Source organism: Schistocerca serialis, chromosome 12, assembly GCF_023864345.2.
Source record: "Schistocerca serialis cubense isolate TAMUIC-IGC-003099 chromosome 12, iqSchSeri2.2, whole genome shotgun sequence".
Classification (NCBI taxonomy): Eukaryota; Metazoa; Arthropoda; class Insecta; order Orthoptera; family Acrididae; genus Schistocerca; species Schistocerca serialis.
This window is the reverse complement of record NC_064649.1, coordinates 165815228-165829958: the sequence shown is the minus strand read 5'-3', so window position 1 is coordinate 165829958 and position 14731 is coordinate 165815228. Positions and strand designations below refer to the sequence as shown.

Below are 14731 nucleotides of genomic sequence, written 5' to 3'. Positions count from 1 at the left end.
GATCGGCGTTGCCTGGTGAAACGTTGTTATGATGCCTCGTGTAAGGAGAAGAAATGCGTACCATCACGTTTCCGACTTTGATAAAGGTCGGATTGTAGCCTGTCGCGATTGCGGTTTATCGTATCGCGACATTGCAGCTCAGGTTGGTCGAGATCCAATGACTGTTAGCAGAATATGGAATCGGTGGATTCAGAAGGGTAATACGGAACGCCGTGCTGGATCCCAACGGCCTCGTATCACTAGCAGTCGAGATGACAGGCCATGGGCGTACCCAGCGAAAGGCAGGGGGGGGGGGGGGGGAGGAGGCAGCTGCCCCCCCTCCCCTAGAAGATATTCGCAGTTTTTCACTAGTTTACTGTTTTATTTAATAAGAAATGCTGCAAGTTTTCTCGGATTGCACAAGTGCATTCTTGTATTTAAAATGTTTATTAAAAGCAGTTTTTCGCTGGTTTACTGTTTCATTTAATAAGAAGTACTGTATGTTGTCTCGAGTCCTTGTTTCCTGAGACTAGTATGACCTGCGCCCCCCCCCCAGTTCAGATCCTGGGTATGCCCTTGTGAGTGACAGGCATCTTATCCGCACGTCTGTAACGGATCGTGCAGCCAGGTCTCCATCCCTGAGTCAACAGATGGGGACGTTTGCATGACAACAACCATCTGCACGAACAGTTCGACGATGTTTGAAGCAGCATGGACTATCAGCTCGAAGACCATGGCTGCGGTTACCCTTGACGGTTCATCACAGACAGGAGCGCCTGCGATGGTGCACTCAACGACGAACCGGGGTGCACGAATGGCAAAACGTCATTTTTTCGGATGAATCCAGGTTCTGTTTACAGCATCATGATGGTCGCATCCGTGTTTGACGACATCACGGTGAACGCACATTGGAAGCGTGTATTCGTCATCGCCATACTGGCGTATCACCCGGCGTGATGGTATGGGGTGCCATTGGTTGCACGTCTCGGTCACCTCTTGTTCGCACTGACGGCACTTTGAACAGTGGACGTTACATTTCAGATGTGTTACGACTCGTGATTCTACGCTTCATTCGATCCCTGCGAAACCCTACATTTCAGCAGGATAATGCACGACCGCATGTTTCAGGTCCTGTACGGGCCTTTCTGGATACAGAAAATGTTCGACTGCTGCCCTGGCCAGCACATTCTCCAGATCTCTCACAAACTGAAAATGTCTGGTCAATGGTGGCCGAGCACCTGGCTCGTCACAATACGCCAGTCACTACTCTTAATGAACTGAGGTATCGTGTTGAAGCTGCATGGGCAGCTGTACCTGTACACGCCATCCAAGCTCTGTTTGACTCAATGCCCAGGCGTATCGAGACCTTTACTACGGCCAGAGGTGGTTGTTCTGGGTACTGATTTCTCAGGATCTATGCACCCAAATTGCGTGAAAATGTAATCACATTTCAATTCAAGTATAATATATTTGTCCAAAGAATACTTGTTTACACTACTGGCCATTAAAATTGCTACACCAAGAAGAAATGCAGATGATAGACTCAAAACGTCGATCACACTTCTCCTTGTTAGCGTGCTCACACAAGTCGATTCCGTAGCAACACAGAGCAGAAAAATATTTCACTGCTTTTTTGGATAAATCATGGGTTTCGACGATATCCTTGTTTTGCAGATAGTAGTACAGCTTAAATAGCTGCGACTCAAACGAGGATCAATTAAATTTACAATCCTCGTTTACAGGACTGTTTCACCCTCTCTTCTGAATGTATTACTTCGAGACACGTCGTACGCTTGCGTAGCACAAACAGCTCCACGCCTTCATTTGTTATCATGCCTCACGGCAGGCGCTGGCAACATTCCTTCACGAAAAACGTAAGTACGCCATTGGCCCTATTCTAGACTTTTACCATTTAGATTTGTCTAAACTCTAAAGCCTTCGATACCATCTGCCATGAAATACTCCTTGATAAGCTGGAAGGAACAGGTTTCAGAGGAAGAGCTAAAATGTGGTTTCAGTCATATCCCAAAAACAGATCTCTGATTGTAGTGCTCACCACTGATAATTGGAATAGAAAAACAAGGTTAGTTTCAAAAGCAAAGCAAAAGAAGTTCCCCGAGGTGTGCCGCAGGGCAGCATCTTAGGGCCACTAGTTCTCATATCCTCTTCAGTCCCCAGGTATCATAAATGATACCTCCAGGTATTATTTTTTTCTGGGACGCGTACGCAGCGGAATCTTTTTCGGCATGTGGTATCATACACAATAGACACCGCGTTTGCCGCAGCTCGCTTGTTCGTGCTTCTGCCAAGCGCCACTAGGTGACAGCACAGATTGGAAAATACTGATTCTGGAACTGCACAGCATGTCTCGGCGAAATAAAGTTAAAGACATAAATTTTATCAATTACATGTGCTTTCACGTGCTTTAACAACTTAGGAAACCTCTACAGACAATACTCACTCAATAGTCAACTATAAATTAACGTTTTACAAGATTTATAAAAGTTAATGTTTTGGGTATCTTATACTATACCCTGGGACTCAATGTCGATTTTGTTCACGTCAGTGGAAGTGAGGTTATATTTGTTTTCCGCTTGATTCTCATGCTTGACTGATGAAGAGATCACTGAGTTGGTCAACAGAATTGATCCAGATGAGTCTGACGTAGAGTCTGATGATGAAGATGACGCTTTGATACAAAGAAATCAAAGTGACGAAAGTTCATCAGATGAAGAATCTGTACCTCTTGCTAAAATCCGAGAAAGAAGCGAGTTTTGGAGGTATACAGATGTGTAAGGATGATTGTGTTATTAAAGAAATTACGGTCTCTTACTAGATGGTTTACTTAAAAAAAACTAATTTGCCTTTTTTTTAGTTTTCAGGTGCTTAGCACTTCCAAAAACCTCCGATGCAACATTGCTGCCAGCACATCAGTAGCCACAGATGAACTCAAGAAACCATTTGAATACTTTTGCAAATACTTCCATGGTGCATTTTTTAAGGATATGTCTCAATTCACAAATTATAGGCATGTCAGTAAAACAGGAAAATCACTAAAATGTACTGTAGAAGAAATGGACAAGTTTTGGGGAGTGAGCATTGTTGCAGCATCTAAGAATGTGCTGGGAGAGGAAAAGTAGGTACCCACTAGTTGCAGACAATGTTTCAAGAGACATATTTTACCTACTGAGGAACAATATAAAATTAGTTGACGACAGTGCTGTTAGTGAACAGGAAAACATTACCACTTTTGGAAAATAAAACCAATATTGGAGACTGTTAGAAAGGGATGTTTCGAAAACCATCGGTCAACGGAAATATCTATCGATGAGCAGATGATTGTTTTATGGACAAGTGAAAATGAAGCAGTATGTAAAGCGAAAACCTAACCCAGAAGGTTTGAAGAATTTTGTCATGGCACACCCTCATGGCATACCCCTTGATTTCTGTATGTATGAAGGAAAAGGGAAAGAAATTCAGTCTGAAAAAGTGCCCCCTCCAGGGAAATTAGATGTAGGAGGCAGAGTAGTGGTGAAACTTAGTGATACATTGACAGAGAAGTCATTAATTTATGTTGACAGATATTTTACTTCTGTTCCCCTCCTCGACAAGTTACTAAGAGACAGGAACATTACTGCCACTGGCACAATAATGCTGAGTCGCATCCCCAGACGTATACGGTTTGAGGAAGATACAACAATGAGAAAAACAAGAGGCAACCATGATCAGGTGGTAAGGAATGACGGGAACCTAGCAATTATCAAATGGTTTGACAACTGAGTGATTTATTTGGCTTCAACAGAACCAGGTGTTGAGCCAACTGAAAAATGCATTTGGTGGTCAAAAAAAGAGAAAAAGTACATTGAAGTTCCTCGCCCATGTGTACTAAAGGCATACAATACTTACATGGGAGGTGTTGACCAGTTAGATAGGATGGCGGGAAAGTATGGCATGAGAGCCCAGACCCATAAATGGACCATCAGAGTGATTCATCACTTTATTGATTTTGCAATTGCTGCTGCATGGTTGGAATACAGAGAGACTGCAATGCAGAATGGTATTGCAAAGAAACATACAGTGCCATACTATCAGTTCAAGCTTGATATTGCAGAAAATTTGGTGGATTTTCACCCACGGTCAAGTTTACTGATCGAACCTGTGGAGCAAGAACTAGACTCCGAAGATGAAGGAAAAGACCATGACGTCCCATCCCACTACCACCAATGGAAAAAAGAAAAGTAAGCAAGCTTCATTTGCCTGAAATGATGAATCATGTTCAAAAGAACAGGTCAAAATGCTGGGCAAAAGGCTGTGGAGGTCTTACTTTTGTGCAATGTGAGCAGTGCAACATGTTCCCTTGCTTCATTGCTGAGAGGAACTGTTTTAACAAATTTCACAAAAACTAAAATAAATTTAGTGTAAGTGTTGTTAATTTATTGATACTTGTGATAATACCAAAAGAGGGACAATAATTTGACACATTTTGCTATGGTAATTTCGTTTATATATTTTTATTTGTTTACATAATATGGTTAAAAATTTTGATACCAAATTTCTGTTTTCACCTATCATGGTATCTACAGAAAATATGAACAATGTGTGTAATATTTCTGACTGGAATTTTTTTGGAATAAATCAAAATAAAACTGCATAGTTGTGTGTATAAATGTGCTGCTTTGAGTCCCAAGGTATCATACGTGATACCATCTATAAAAAATTGTGAATGGTTAAAACCTTTTTTTGAGGTCATTCATAGTTAACTAGCATTAACAGATTGCAGTTAACACAAATTTAGCTCACTTGAAATTTTAATATATGCTCGGGACTGAAGAGGATATACGTAAATGACTTACAGCTACAATATGATACAGCCAAAATCGTATTACATGCAGATGACGAGGTTTTGAAGTCACTCAATTTTAGACTCATCACATTCCACTACTGATGAAGCAGTAAAAAACTATTTAGACTCGGTTTAGTGCAAATAAACTTACAATGAATGCAATGCAAACAAATTGCACTCAGGATGAAGACATTAATCTATTACTGGATGACAGACTAACAGAGAGAGTGCAGTTTGCAGAACTTGTAGGGATTCTTATAGATGAGGCTATAAATTGGAAACATAATATAAGATTTCTTCTACACAGACTTCACTGATTTCCACTGAGTGTTGTCGCAAGTGTTTCCACTTTAGAAGGCATCAGAATGGCAGACTTGGAATATTTTCATTCCGTTGCCTCATATGGAATAGCATTCTCGGCAAACTCAGAATCTGATTAAAAAGAAATTTTATCTTACAAAAATGAGTTGTTCGAATAATTACCCACAGCCGTACAAACCTATCTACAGGTCTCTTTTCAAGACATTAGGAATGCTTACTCTGTCATCACTCTATATATTTAAAAGTGTACTCTTAACCAAAGCAAATCTAAGCACTCTCCACACAAATGCCGACTATAACAACTCTAGCATATGGAATAGGAATAATCTACACACCGAACAAATAAAAACAGCAGCAACTCAGAATCATATAAGCTCTACAATGCATTAAAGACTTAACGGATGATATAAATTTTAAGTTGGAACTTTGAAAATTTTGTACCTCATAAACGTTGCAACTCAGTATATGAATACCTCTCATATCAAGGAAATGATTTTATAAACTTATCTCCAATATAATGCAGTTCTCTGATAAGTCCTGTGAGTAGCTTGTATCTTTGTATGTTTCAGTTTATACTATAGTATTTTACTACCTTTATTACTCGTTATTCTATATGTAGTTATTACTGGGAAACAAACTATTATATACCATTCACATGCAAAGAAACTATAAATTTACTGGTAAATGTTGTAAGCAGTTACATTTCGTACATTCCATATTTTTAATTTCTATGTATGGCAAGTCCAATACCGTTTGTACGGTGGCTTTGATGCTAAATAAATAAATAAAACTCGTCGTCTAGCTGTATATACTGCACGGACACATAGCCGTAGTAAGGTCCGATAGTTCGCGAATTCGAACCAAAAACTAAACAATACGAGGATTGAGTTAAACGTGTAAAGGAAATAAGCACAGAACTTACCGCGCTCCGCTTGCTTACGATGCGCGCAACATGTACACACCTACACACACTGTCTCGCAATCGATACTGTGAGACGCTCTCCCGAATAGCGCCGAAGAGAGCCGAAGGGTAGCGGTCTAGCATCGATCGCGTAGCAGACGGAACGACGTCATCCTGGGTTTCCACGCTACATTCTAGATAATACGAAACCAAAATAGAAAGCACTTGATCACAGTGTTTATGGCTGGCTTTATATTGTTCCAGCCTGCTTTACCACAACTTTATTTTGCCCACTGTCCATTTTCTCACAAACGTGAGTCATTGTTGCAGTGTTTTGACACGACGAAATATCAGCTTCTTCATCCCGATCTTTCGGCAAAGACATCGCTATTTTATGGCTCTCCGCTGGGTCAGCCCTTCCAAACAGAATGCGCTGTACAGCTCTTTTCTTTTTCGTTGTAGATCGATTTTTCTCTTCTGGCATGAAGTGCTTATCATTGTGACTGCGAATTGCAGTTAACGTTGCTTTTGTGGAAACTGACTGTTTTTCGATAACACGTAATACACTAAAGTCTATTCACCGAGAGCTGGGACGAAACATAAACAGTGTCACGTGAGCGACTATGCTCGTTTCCAGAGAAAGCATTCGGTGTTCACGTGATACGTAGGGGTGTGGGGCACGCTTTGCAGCTGGTGGCGTTCGGCTGGCTGGCGGGATGTCTCAGAGGACCGTGAGAAACCTGGGCAACAATGCGCGACACAAATTTAACAATAATGTTAAACTGAGTTCATTCTGTCGAAGGAGATATATTTTCATTCAGGTTGCTAACAAAACGCTCCATTCAAACACAATTAATTGTTAATTTTAATAACAATACCAGTAATAATAATGATAAAGGACGAAACAAGGTTCACTCTGTCGAACTTTAACTGTTGTAATAGAGGACCGGTTTGTTATAAACCTCTCTCCTCTATAATGCAGCCTAATTTCCACATTTGAGTTTCCACTTTTTCTACGACATGGAAGACGCACTTGTTCCAATCCTCTGCAGTCACTGTTCTTACTGCTTCTTTTAGCAGTACTTTAACTTCCGGCATTTTGTATGTTTTTCGCTGCAACATAGTCTTTGATTCTGGCTCACACTAACTCGATGGCGTTTAATTCACAGTGGTACGGAGGAATTCTGAGAACAGTTTTCCCTGCATTCTTCGCCATTTCATCTATTGCGTATTCGTTGTGCGCTGTTCTGTGATTTTTAACTATATCTAAAAGTTCTTTCTTCAACATACCGTCTTCGAAATCGATGTTTTTAGATTTTAGCCACTTTGATATTTCGTGCTTATTGGAATTCGCATTGGGAACTTTTTCTTTTCTCCGAGAATGGTACAGCGCGTCATCAAGAACAATAACTGCATTTTCCTGAAGCCGATGAAGAACATCTTGAAACCACTTCTCGAAGGTTTCGGCGCACATCTCCTCATCATAATCTCCACTTTTCTTGGATTCGAAAGTCCACAAACATCCTTCAACGAACGCTGCTTTGCAGCCAAAGTGTGCGATAATCAGACGTTTCCCTTTCCTGGTGGGCCCTTGCTTCCGGTGGATAATCCGGACAGAAACGCTTGTTTTGAGGAATTTATCATGTCATCTACCCAGACGTAACTTCGGGTATGTCTTGCTTTCACCCACGTCTCGTCCAAATAGTAAATGGGTCTGCCTTCATCTCTCAACCGTTTCATGGTGCAAGATAACGCCCCCCCCCCCCCCATAAAATGATGTCATCCCTGTCTATTAGCATGCTATCGCGCGCACGCCGGACATATTTGAAGTTCAATTCTCTCAATAACTTATAAAATGTAGTTCTCCGAAAATGGCCCAGATCTGCATCTTCATTCACAACTGTAAGCACTTTGTCAATTGTTGGCAATTCGTTACGAAAAAAAAAATCCGTGTACTTTGCTTCGTATCGCATTTATATCGAAGTCATCAACACTTTCAGAAAGTTTCTGTCGTAATTTTCCTTTCTTGGGAGACTTCAAAGAGTGTGTGGCCTTGGACGTTCTTCAGTGTATCGTGTGATAAGTGAGTACATCACCTGTAGCCGCAGCTGATTTCGAAACAATGTCACTCATCGACTGCTCTGGATGTAACAGTTCCGTTTTATACACATTAAGCACCATGTGCTTCTCAGAAGAACTGAATGATTTCTTCTTTGCTCGCTTCTTTAGTGGACTCAGAACTGACACATCATCGACCTCGCTCGCTGAATCCGTGGATGACATTATGTGACAGGACAGCCGTGTGTGATGCTAATGAAATAAGTGAATATATAAAATAAGAAACCACGCGATGCTATTGGATGCGCAAATAAACAGTGAATGCTCAGCGTGACTACAAACACATGTACTTACTCTAATAATCAACGACTAGTCTTTCAAGCGTCTTTACAGACGAACTTGAGATATCCTGAAATCGCCGCTGTACAACAGCCACCCCACTGACGAGCTCACACCTGCAACTGAGGCGGCGGCACTGACTCAGCGCCGCGCCTGCCAACCGCACAATGCATCGCCCGTAAAGGACAAACGGCTGCACCCATCGCATTCGAACAAACTACAAAACTAAATTCAAACCTTTCTGAAACTTTTCTCGCTTACACCCCCACAAAAGAATTTAAAGGGAAAAAGTTTGTCGCTTACTATATTTCGGATGATGATTTGGTAAAAGTTCTATATCAGACGTGAGATTTTAATTCATTGCTTCACTATTACTGACTCTATTGGGCAGAAAATTCGCAGACGTCATCAACATATAGCACTGAAGGCAATTATAAAATTATTTTGCTGTGCGACACACAGTTTAGGAGAAATTGCGTGATAAATATAGAGTAACGCGAAAAAACAACTTTTCCTCTTTTTGAGTGACAATAAATTTTAATGTAATGTAAATAAAGGTGTCGGAAGGTAGTTCTCGGATCACTTTATCATTTTCAGGTGGCAAATTATAAAAAACACGACTTTCATTTTTTAATTCTGACGCCCCTGCCTTGTACGCCCCTCGACGATGTTTACAGTACGTCTCTTGTTTCGGTGAATGGAGTATAGCTGTAGAGATCTCGTTGATTAATCGTTCAGATCCGAATCTGTCCTTCTGCTGCTTCAGGACTACAGGCGCCTGACATGTGCTATATTTACTGACTTGCTGCGGTATTTTTTCTCGTTCGTTCAGAACGGAAAGACCGTCGCCATTTTTCGTGGCGGCCGGATGCTGAGAACAACTGGCAGTCATTTGGCATACGCAGCGTACGTGCTTGCACACTCGAATCGACACATCTGCAAGAATACCTATGGATGCAAGTTCTAGTGTCCGATTCCACCCGTCAGCCTTGAGCAAAGACGTCATACCTAACGCAAAGTTGCTGCTTAAGCTATCTTCACACCGAAAACCAACTCCAACAAACAAAATCATACAAGTTTGCCAAACTTACAACAGTTTTAACTGATGTGAGTTTGGCAACCTTACAACTGTTGACAACAATTTGAAACCCTTGGTTCAAATGTCTCTGAGCACTATGCGACTTAACTTCTAAGGTCATCAGTCGCCTAGAACTTAGAACTAATTAAACCTAACTAACCTAAGGATATCACACACATCCATGCCCGAGGCAGGATTCGAACCCGCGACCGTAGCGGTCGCTCGGTTCCAGTCTGTAGCGCCTAGAGCCGCGCGGCCACTACGGCCGGCTTGAAACCCTTGACACACAGTCGGCGTTTTTACTTTTTGTTAAAGAAAAGCATTGGAAATTGATTCTGACTGAAGATTATCCATTTGTTACGGTGCGATATGATGCGTTTGCTCTTTCAGAGTACATGATGAAACCATATGCAGGATTGTAAGAGAAAGGCAGCCAGGAAAGACTGTTTAATTACCGAATATCTCGCGCTAGAAGAATTATGGATAATTTTTTTGGGATATTGTCTTAGGACAACTATGCACTTAAGTTCTGAAAAAGCAACATTAGTGACTTCTGCAACTGCGCCTTGCACAGTTTTCTTAGAAGAAATAAAGAAAGTTTACTCACCACCCGGCAGTTTTGATCTGGAAGATCCAGAAACAGGCAGGGCTCCGGATGGCAGATGGAGGATGTCTCCGCAAAATAAATGTCTTCAGAGAAATGGAGGCAACGTAGGAACAACCGCAATGAACATATGGGATGAATTTGCAAACTACTTTGCACCAGGTGTTGTTAAAGTGAAATGGCAAGAAATATGAATAAATAAATATCGAGTGAAAAGACAAATGTAATTAAAGACTTAGAGAGGTACTCAAAGTACCCTCCGCCACACACCGTCAGGTGGCTTGCGGAGTATGGATGTAGATGTAGACTTCTGAACAAAATCCTTATAGCTTTAGTTATTAACAATGTAAGCCATTAATTTGCAAACTTCTTTGTACCACATGATGACAAAAGATATGACAAGAGAAATAAATAAATTTCCACTGAAATTATTTTTATTTATTTATTTAACCTGATCAGATTAGGGCCATCAGGCCCTCTCTTACATCGGACCAGTGTTCCACACATGCAGCATTTCACACATCAGAGTTACATCATGAACATAGTTTAAATGAGGGAATTACATTACTCTAGTGACAATATGAATAAAGAGTAGTGACTAAGACCTAATAAAGTAAATGCGGAAGTATTTTTACAAAAGTTGCTATACATACAGATTATGATAAAAGCAATAATAATAACAGTAAAAAAATCAAATAATAATGATAAACATGACTAAGACCTAATAAAGTAAATGCTGGCAGTATTTTTACATCAGGTGCTATACATACAGATTATGGTGAAAGCAATAATAATAACAGTAAAAAAAATCAAATAATAATGACAAACATGAGAAAGATTGGCAATAGTAATGAAGGTTTATGCAGATGTACATTAATATCTTGGTGTGTAAAGTAGATGTTTACTAGTATAGCGAGTTTTGGGTAAGGGAGGTTTAAGGAGGGGGAAAGAGGGAACTAATGAGGTGAAGTGCACTCATATACAGAGGAAGGCATTACTGTTGCTTAAGTAGATACGTCGTTAACTGTTTTTTGAAGCCGGTCATGTTTTTAAGTTCTCTAATATAACGAGGGAGGTTATTCCAGAGTCGGGTTCCCGCTACTGTAAAGGACTTGGAGAAGGTGACTGAGCGATGCGGTGGAACAGAGAGGACTTTATTGTGATGGGAACGTGTGTTTCTGTCATGTAGTTCCGACATGAGTGTTAGGGACGAGGAGCGATATGAGGGACAGTGTACATTTATAAGGCAGTAGATGAGACAGAGTGTACGGAAATCTCTGCGTTTGTCTGCACGCAGCCAGGACAATTTTGCATATGCTGGTGAAATGTGATCAAAAAGTCGAACGTCACAGATATATCGGGCGCAGGCATTCGTGACCAGTTCTAGACGTCGGGAATTTTCCTGAGAGAGGTCTTGTAGGATAATATCGCTGTAGTCAATGATTGGGAGTATAAGCGTCTTTACTAATTTCTTTTTCAGATCGAAAGGGAAGAGTTTTTTATATTTTTGTAGGACATAAAGGGGTGCTGATGCTTTTTTGCACACTGCAGTTACGTGCTCTGTCCAATTTAGATTTTCATCTATTATTACTCCCAAACTCTTTGCTGAGGGAGATAATTTAATATTTGTTCCATTTAGGATAAGAGGTGGTACGGATTCCCGATGTTTTGGGCTAATGAGCTTAGAGTGACCAACAAGTACAGCTTGGGTTTTAGATGGGTTTAGTTTTAGACCTATGTCCTGTGCCCATTTTGACAGTGCATTGAGGTCAGTATTGAAATTTTCAATAGCTTTCTTGAGATGGCTTGGTTTCGCACTTAGACACAACTGAAGGTCATCAGCATACATATGGTATTTGCAACAGGTCAGGACCGATGACACATCATCATTGACATAAAGAGAGAAGAGTATAGGACCTAATACTGAGCCTAGGGGAACGCTTGACACTACCTGCCGCCATTGTGATTTTATATTCCCAGACAGGACGCGTTGCTGACGAGACGTCATGTATGAGCGAAACCATTGCACTGCGCTTGGTGAGAAATTTAGACCGCTAAGTTTGGCTAGTAAGATGTCGAAGTCGACAGTATCAAATGCTTTGCTGAAATCTAAGAAGCAAATGATAGTCGCTTCTTGTCTGTCCATGGCAAGTTTCAGGTCATCTGTCACCTTTATCAGAGCGGATGTTGTGCTTCGATGTTTACGGAAATCTGATTGGTATTCGTCTAGTAGGTTGTTAGTAGTTAGGTAGTTAGTGAGCTGGTCATGAACTATATATTCTAAGGCCTTTGATAGTGCAGGAAGAAGGCAGATGGGGCGGTAGTCAGAGGGTGCTGTGGCGATGTCCTTTTTAGGCAGTGGCTTAATTTGTCCCAGTTTCCAAACCTCAGGGAAAACACTTGTGATTAATGAATCGTTGAAAATGTCTGTTATAGAGGGCAGTAGTTGGTCAATAATAAGTTTTACCATCTGGATAGTGATACCATCATGTCCAGTAGATGCTGATCTAATCCGCTTTATGGCTTTCTTGACAGTACTGCAAGTGACGTGCTGTAGATAGAATTTTCCTTTGCTACAGTCGTTCATCCCCATGAAGTAATCAATGATTCTCTGTTTTTTTTTGCGGATCAATTTCGGTTGCAGGTAGTGTGAAGAATCGGTTTAGTTCTTCAGCTGGGACCATGGGATTTTCTGCATTGTAATTACAAAATTTCCGACCAAAAGTCTTACAAGCGTAAGTAAAATGTCATTCACTTGCGTAACTGAAGCTGTAAGTATTTTTCGCTCTGGCTTGTTCACACCTTCCAAAGACTTTATTATGCTAGTAAAATATCCATTTCGGAAAGTAGATCTCAGTTTTCCCAGACCCACTTTTAGTTTTGATCATTTGACAATGCTCAGGATTGTACTGTGTTTTCATATTTGTCCATTTCCTTTCACATTCCACAAGCGGTACACCAATTTTATCAGAGACTTCATTCAACAAATCTTTCCTTTTATATGTCTTTATATGCAGAATGGAAAAAAAGTGGTAGAAGCCGACCTCGGGGAAGATCAGTTTGGATTCCGTATAAATATTGGAACACGTGACGCAATACTGACCTTACGACTTATCTTAGAAGAAAGATTAAGGAAAGGCAAACCTACGTTTCTAGCATTTGTAGACCCAGAGAAAGCTTTTGACAATGTTGACTGGAATACTCTTTCAAATTCTAAAGGTGGCGGGAGTAAAATACAGGGAGCGAAAGGCTATTTACAATTTGTACAGGAACCAGATGGCAGTTATAAGAGTCGAGGGGCTTGAAAGGGAAGCAGTGGTTGGGAAGGGAGTGAGACAGGGTTGTAGCCTCTCCCCGATGTTATTCAATCTGTATATTGAGCAAGCAGTAAAGGAAACAAAAGAAAAATTCGAAGTAGGTATTAAAATCCATGGAAAAGAAATAAAAACTTTGAGGTTTGCCAATGACATTGTAATTATGTCAGAAACAGCAAAGGACTTGGAAGAGCAGTTGAACGGAATGGACAGTGTCTTGAAAGGAGGATATAAGATGAACATCAACAAAAGCAAAACGAGGATAATGGTATGTAGTCGAATTAAGTCGGGTGATGCTGAGGGAATTAGATTATGAAATGAGACACTCGAAGTAGTAAAGGAGTTTTGCTATTTGGGGAGCAAAATAACTGCTGACGGTCGAAGTTGAGAAGATATAAAATGTAGACTGGCAATGGCAAGGAAAGCGTTTCTGAAGAAGAGAAATTTCTTACCATCGAGTATAGATTTAAGTGTCAGGAAGTCGTTTCTGAAAGTATTTGTATGGAGTGCAGCCATGTATGGAAGTGAAACATGGACAATAAATAGTTTGGACAAGAAGAGAATAGAAGCTTTCGAAATGTGGTGCTACAGAAGAATGCTGAAGATTAGATGGGTAGATCACATAACTAATGAGGAGGTATTGATTAGAATTGGGGAGAAGAGGAGTTTGTGGCACAACTTGACAAGAAGAAGGGACCGGTTGGTAGGACATGTTCTGAGGCATCAAGGGATCACAAATTTAGCATTGGAGGGCATCGTGGAGGGTAAAAATCGTAGAGGGAGACCAAGAGATGACTACACTAAGCAGATTCAGAACGATGTACGTTGCAGTAGGTACTGGGAGATGAAGAAACTTGCACAGGATAGGGTAGCATGGAGAGCTTCATCAAACCAGTCTCAGGACTGAAGACAACAACATATGCAGAATCAGAAGGATCCTACAGAGGTTTCCTCATTTAAATTTCTAACAAAAACTGAATTGGTGGATCTGTTGACGGCTCGCGCGTTGCCACTGTCGAAAGAAACACAGCAGACGAAGAAAGAAACACAGCAGACGACACGACAAATGCGCATGCGCAACTCAGACAACTCTGCCGTGTTTTTGAAAACCGGCCATAAACTACAAACTTGAGACAAAACTTCCCTGAACTAGTTGTTCAGATTCGAGACTTCAAACAACTGTTGACAACAGTTGAAAACTAAGTCAAACTTCGAGTTGAGAACAGTTGACAATCGAATTTGTTGGAGTTGGTTTTCAGTGCGGAGATTAGACTTGTTCTGTGCACCTACGTCA

General features: G+C 40.8%; 1 protein-coding gene across 5 annotated transcripts in view; it reads right to left on the bottom strand.

Annotated features, from left to right (window-relative positions):
• The window catches only part of LOC126428067 (uncharacterized), a 259575-nt gene that overhangs the window by 131207 nt on the left and 113637 nt on the right, over window positions 1-14731 (bottom strand). Inside the window, exon 1 of one of the 5 annotated variants that reach the window (XM_050089953.1) lies at window positions 6066-6219. The exons of 3 other annotated variants lie outside the window; for them this stretch is intronic. In XM_050089953.1, coding sequence (XP_049945910.1) covers window positions 6066-6188 — 123 coding nt within the window. In that variant the 5' untranslated portion in view covers window positions 6189-6219. Of the gene's footprint in view, window positions 1-6065; window positions 6220-14731 lie in introns of those variants that run through there. One more of the 5 variants, XM_050089949.1, reaches the window with a different exon arrangement.